Source organism: Octodon degus, unplaced genomic scaffold (assembly GCF_000260255.1).
Source record: "Octodon degus isolate 3935 unplaced genomic scaffold, OctDeg1.0 scaffold00051, whole genome shotgun sequence".
NCBI classification, from domain to species: Eukaryota; Metazoa; Chordata; class Mammalia; order Rodentia; family Octodontidae; genus Octodon; species Octodon degus.
Genome location: NW_004524627.1, coordinates 14574946 through 14581351, shown reverse-complemented (window position 1 = coordinate 14581351; position 6406 = coordinate 14574946). Strand labels below are relative to the sequence as shown.

Below are 6406 nucleotides of genomic sequence, written 5' to 3'. Positions count from 1 at the left end.
CAGTTTTCCACCCACTGAGATAAAATACCTGACACCTACAATCTAAAGAAGGAGGGGTTTATTGGGGCTCACAGTTTCAGTGGGTTCAGTCCATGGTTGGCTCTCTCCAAGGCAGCAAGGTGAAAGCAGAAAGCTATTCACTGCATGCCAGTCAGGAAACAGAAAAGAAGGGAGGGAAGGAGGAGCCAGGCACGAGAACCCAGCCTCCCAAGACACGTCCTCAGCAACCCATCTCCTACCACCACATCCAGCCAGGTATGAACCAGTGGATCACTGTCCTGGAGAGCGCAGCACCCTCATGATACATTTGCTTTTCAAAAGTCCCACCCTTGACCACAGAAGATGTTTGGGGGACATTTTATGTCTGAACCATAACACCTGGATTTTCTCCTGCGATGAAGGTTCAGAATCCAAAGGTAGAATTTCCCAGAGGTCACAGAGACCTGGGTGCTTCTGGAAGTTGGCCCACTTATCTGGTAACAAGAATGCTTGTATCTCTGTCTCTGCTCTATCTCTCTATATCTCTACCTCTACATATGGAACTTTGTTAAGTTCCATGTCTTCTCCATCTCTCCACCACCACTCCAAGCCAGAATGAAATCCAAAGAAATTAAGGCTTGTGCAGTGTTGTAGCCATTGTCAGCAGTTGCTTTAAGGTCATCTACCATGGTTGTATTAGAGAAGGAATGGGACCTAGAAGGAGAAGACATAAGTTCTGATCCTGGCCTTGCATTTGCTACTGGCTGGGTCATATGTAATCATTTTGCTTCTCCAGGTCTCTGTTTCCTCATCTGTACAGCAGGTACATGTGTATCTTTCTCATTATCCCAAAGAATCCTAGAAAGGTCACATGAGTTGGAGGGTGCAGAAGTTCTTGTCCAGTGATAGGGAAGCCACAAAGGTGAGCTTTAATATCTATGAAGGCCAGGCATAGTAGAAGGCAAAGCAGATGTCTGTCTTGCCATTTCTTACTCCTTTCCTTCTGGCCACTTCTATACCAATCCCTACGCAGATTATCTAATCTTTTTTCATAAGAAAAGTTGGGGACATAAATTACTTGACCACATTTATTGAATGAATCATCTCCCTGGGGCATTTTAGTTTTAAATCAATGAGAACAAAGAGCAAAGGGGGGACCGCCATGGGAATAAATTTACAGTAAAGAAATGCAGGCTTAGTGAAACCTGATGAGTGGGGGCTACATGGGGGACAGGAGCAGAGAGGGCCTTCAGGACCACCAGGTCATCCTGTGGGTCTACTTTTTCTGTACCATCAGGGGGTGCCCCGGGGCCTCAGGCCAGTGTCAAGAGCCTCTTTTCCCCATTCTTTTTCTTTTGAAAAGAGTGACTCCTCTCCTACCTAAGTACACGCTAAATGGCTTTTGCACCAAGATCTATGGCTGAGCATATGACCTTGGAGAACTACAGAACCTAAAATAATGTAGCCAGCCTTCCTCTAAAAGCTAGTTGCTCAAACTTCTCCTCAGAACTTTATTAGATCTTTCAAAGCATGGAGACAAATAAGTGCATATTTTCTCTGGCCTTGGGTGTCACACTGTGAACTTGGGTCTCAATCCAGTAGAGTCTGGATCCCTTGACTCTGCATGTTTTGTGGTCACTATGCGGGGCCTCGAGAAAAGGCTGGCATTTGCAGCCTGTCCTGGGGCATCTGCTCCATGCGAATATTGCCGCCTTCCACCCAGAATGCTTTCTCTTCCTCCCACAGGGCATTCTCTTCCTCCCAAAGGGATTTTTTGTCTTCCCACAGGGCCTTCTCCTCCTTAAGGAGGGCTTTTTCCTCTACCCACAGGGCCTTTTCTTCTTCCCACAAGGCCTTGTCCTCCTGAAGAAGTTTTCGGTCTCTTTCCCATAAGGCATTGTCCTCTTTCCAGAAGGCCTTATCCTGCTTCCAGAAGGTACGGTATTTTTTCCAAAATGTTTTTTCTTCTTCCCGGAAAGATTTTTCCATTTCCCAAAAAGTTTTTTCCTCTTTCCAGAAAGTTTTCTCCTCTTCCCAGAAAGGTTTCTCCATTTCCCCAAAATCCAGCATCTGGCCCCGGAAAGCATGGATCTTGCCTCGAAAATTTCCTATTTCTTCCCTGAAGTCTTGTATTTTCTCATGGAAAATCTTCATCACTTCTCGAAAAGTCTTTTCCTCTTGCCGCTTGTGAATCAGTTTCTTCTGTCGAATACTAGGTGAGACTACCACTGACCGGAGGCAAGCAAGTCCCATCCATTTGCTCACCTTGAAGGAAAACATCTTCTTAGTCAGCCAGAATGATGAAATGGGCATGCTGGGGGACAGGACTCTTGGCCAAGTCCTGTAGCTGGTTAAGCCCTGTGGAGACACCAGAAAGAACATGTCCATAACTGTTAGAGGTCAGGGACAGTGCTTGGGGTCATACTTTTGTTCTCCTGTCAGTGGTTAGTTGTGAAGGGCAAGCTTTGGTAGAGAAACATATTGAGGGGTCGTGGCTTTGAGCTGGTCAGTACATTCAAGCCAAAGGTTGCTCAGAACACAATTTCGGCCAACAAGAATAGTGGTATTAAACCAGGGAATCAGAGCATATGAAGGTGATATAGTTTTTAAGTCATAAAGCATTACAGCCCTAATAGAGTTTACCTTTGTTAAGATGTTCAGAACTAATTTAAGCTTCCTGTCTTCTCACTTGAAAACTGTTCACGCCCTCCTTATGGCTTGCTCATAGCAGTGTGCCTCACAGGTGAGTGTTCTCTGTTACTGTCACTGGGCATGTGAGGGTGAGATCCCCTGACCTAGGGGGGTCTACTTCAGGAGAAGAGTCTTTTGGCAACAGAGGTTTAAAGCAAAAAGGTGAGACAACAATAAAGGTAGGAGAAGATGTGAAACAAGAGAAACACTTTGCAAGTGATATCACTAACATTAAAAAATACTGAAGATACCTATGAACCTGCAGCTCCACTCCCAGATATGGGCCCTGAGGAAACTCATGAATTGTGATCAGGATGTGTACGCAAACATCTTCAAGAAATTTTGTTCTAAAGAGGTCACCCTGGAAACAATCCAAAGTCCACCACTATAAAATGGAATACAATGGTGACATACCCAGGCAATGTGCAGCAGGGCTATGCATATGACGAATCATATACACAGTGTTGAACGATAGAATCAGAATCGAGGGTTTTCAAAGAATAAGGTTCCAAAACAAGCATAGCTGAACTGGTGTTTAGGGAAGGGAACCGACCAGGCAATAACATAGAAAACAAGAGGGCCAGTGAGATAGCTCAGCGGACTAAGTGCCTGCTTTGGCAAATGCAGGGATCAGGATTTGATCCCTGGCACCACATGCTGCTCTGGCCCCACCCCTGGGGCTCCCTAAGACAGCTACTGAGACTGGGTGTGATGGTGCACTGAGACCGCGTGGTGGTTCACGCCTGTAATCCCAGCACTGGGGAGGCTGAAAACAGGGATCACTATGAGTTTGAGCTGCGTTGAGAGACCTTGTACAAAATACATTTAAACAAACAAAAAAACACAGAAAGCAATCAAGGAAATGACCTGCGTGGTCAGGAAGTTCTTATGGTGAGGCTGAGGGGTTCAGTGGACAGTAAGGGAGCATTCGCAAGGGGCTTCAGAGAGGCTGGCAGCAGTCTACTTCTTTTAGATGGTGGTTGTTTATCAATACAAAAATGTGCTCACAATAAAATAAGTGGTAATTGAAGAAAGGAAGTGAAGGAGTGAGAGAAGTAGTGAGGGAGGGTGGTGTTAGGTTTTTTGATGCAGTAAAGAAACACGAAAGAGAAAAGAGGCCTTTATTGCAGGCACAGCAAAGAGTACAAAGAAAGATGTTGATCTTCTGAGAGCCTGGGGTGAGGAATGGAACAAAGACTATATAGGGCCAAGATGGAGGTGGAGTTTAGGGGGAGGCAGGCTGCATGACATGGCAGATAATGATTGGGTGAGAACAAAGAAACAGGATATTCTGAGAAGAAAGTAGAAAGTTGTAATTTGATCAAGAAGGAAAAAGTAGCCCATGGCCTCCAGTGGCCTGTGCCATATTGGTTCGCCACTGTGATGACTTTGCAGAATTTGAGCAAGAAAAAAGAGAAAGGGAGAGAGAAGGAGAAAGAGAGACCTCAAATCACTGCTGTCCATCTGTGGTGTCAGATGTCAGAATTATCCACAAAAATTCCTGTAACTACAAAGGTGGGTGAAGAGATGAGAAAAGGGCAAGGTGTGGGACAGTGGTTAGGGTGCAGGCAGACAAGGGCTGGGTACATGAGCACTGGCTTCCATCCTGTCCTTGCTGGAAGCTGCTGCCAGGGTCTAGTCCTGCTTAGTGGACTCACCAAGCACCACACTGTGGAGCCACATGAGACCACTGGGGAGATTCTCCTGGCTTCCCTTCTATTTTTCACTTTTGCCTAGGTAACAGGAGGTAGGAGAGAAGGAGTGTGTGTGTGAACAGACCCTGGCTGTCGTTGGGCAGTTAGTGGCATCTCCAGTCCTACAGTCACACCAATCATACACCTGAGGCCTATCCTTCACTACCTCTCGTGCAGGTGTTTTTCAACATCAAGCCCTGTTAGTTCATACTTCTAACATCTCTTAGAACCACACCCCGATCCCATCTTTCATTGTGGCCAGGCCAGGCCAGGCCAGGATGCCTGTTCTTGCCTAATCGATCTCTGTGATGTTGCTCTTACCCTCTGGTAGTCCTGCTACACAATAGCATCAGAGCTGTTTCTGAATACTTTCTGTTGTATTACATTTGCTTACAATCCTTTGAAGCCTCCACAGCCCAAAGCCCAAAGCTTGCCAGCTCAGTTCCTCCTTGTCTCTCCCTTTACTTTCTTACCACTCTCCACGCCACTCCAAATTCAAGTTGTAGCAATAATGAGCGGCATCAGTTCTCTGGACACAGCTTGAGTTTTCCTGCCTCTCATCAAAGCTGGCTGTGTGTGCTACTGACATTATCTATTTCTCCTGTGTGGGCTTCAAGTCCTGTCCTTTTCTTCCTCTGAAAGCTCCCTGGACTTCCCAGACAGGACTCTTCTCCACCTCCCTGATGCTGCCTGTCTGCACTGTCCTATTGCCCCTTGTCACACTGGATTAAATGTATGTGTAGTTGTGTTCTCCTGCCATTTCTGTAACCCACACCTAATACACAACTGTGCATATTTTTGTAATTTAAAAAAATATTGGTTGAATTCAAGTGTTTCGAAACTTTGATTTCTGTATGGAATATTATGGCTCTTTGTCTATGCATAAAAATTCATGTAACTACAAAGGGGTACTAAGAGGTACTCAGAGCTACTAAGTTCTTCACCTGTACTGCATTTTAGTCTTTCTCCCTGGATGGCCTAGCTAGCTTCATTTCACTTGCTAATCCTTCCAGATTTCAGAAAAGGAGTTACCTCCAGGCTGCCTCTCCTGATACCCTGTCACCAAGCTCTCAGACTCAGATGCTGTCCCTCCTTTCCCTCATCTCCTATCATCTGGGTACAGAACAGATGCTCAGGAAATGCCACCTAAATGAGTGGAAGTCCCCTGTTCAAATGTTGGGAAAAGTTGTTCTTCAAGAGTTCCACAAGTTATCACTAAATTATCTTTGTGAAAGAGATCAACTATGTACCAAATCAAATATATAGATGTACACTAAAAAAAATTATAACCTAACATTGGCCATGTGTATCTATGTAGATGTTAAAAAGAGGAAATAAACATACCTGGTCTCCATAATCACGCTTCAAGACTAGGATTGATTTAATATACTATACAATACTATATAATCTAAAGCCAACAGCTACTTACTGCTTAGCTATTTCCCAGCAGGCCATGTGCTATAGCCCCCTGAAGGCCAGCAGCCTTTGTTGTGTCAGAGCCCTAGTGATGCGTGCTCACAGCCCTGCCTGTCCTGACCCCTTTGTGCCCCCTCTGTTCTAATAGGATAGAGACGGCCAAGAGAGGGGTCCAAATAAAAGTCTTTATGGAAAGGGCAGAGCGTCTGAAGAGCTTGAAAGGCTTCAAACTTTCCATCTTTGACTTCACTGTGGGTGGCAGTGTGGATGGCTCACTGGTGACTGTTACCTCATATTCCATCTGGATGACTTCTGGGAGAGGGCCTCTGGAAGATCTTGTTTCAGGGCAGGAATTGTAGGTGATGGAGTGTTTCTCCTGCTGCTCTCAAGAATCTCTTTGTCTTTTGGTAGTTCGATATGTTCTGGTGTGCTTCTTTGTTCTATATGGTGTTTGTTGAGATTCTTGAGCATTCTGACTTTATGCAGGCTTTCACCAAATTTGAAAAGGTTTGGGCTATTATTCTCCATATATTTCTCTTCCCTTTCTCTCCTTTCCCAGGATCTCTGTTATGTGTGTATTATTAGTAAGTTAATGCCATCCCTGAGGTCTCAGACTCCATTCATGT

General features: G+C 45.1%; 1 protein-coding gene across 2 annotated transcripts; it reads right to left on the bottom strand.

Moving 5' to 3' along the window:
* Positions 1 to 1517: 1517 nt before the first annotated feature.
* Positions 1518 to 5826, bottom strand: Ccdc70 (coiled-coil domain containing 70). 2 transcript variants are annotated; one of them, XM_023717316.1, is made up of 2 exons: positions 5794 to 5826; positions 1518 to 2336 (listed from the first exon to the last, which is right to left on the bottom strand). In XM_023717316.1, the coding sequence occupies exon 2, from the start codon at positions 2290 to 2292 to the stop codon at positions 1618 to 1620; it is 675 nt and encodes a 224-aa protein (XP_023573084.1). In that variant the 5' UTR covers positions 2293 to 2336; positions 5794 to 5826; the 3' UTR covers positions 1518 to 1617. The 2 variants fall into 2 exon arrangements, with proteins under 2 accessions (XP_023573084.1, XP_004633193.2); XM_004633136.2 differs by lacking the exon at positions 5794 to 5826 and adding an exon at positions 5709 to 5785.
* Between the last annotated feature and the right edge of the window lie 580 nt (positions 5827 to 6406).

Excerpts from the sequence above, each read along its gene's own strand:
- Ccdc70 (XM_023717316.1), bottom strand. The coding sequence starts at position 2,292 with ATGCCCATTTCATCATTCTGGCTGACTAAGAAGATGTTTTCCTTCAAG.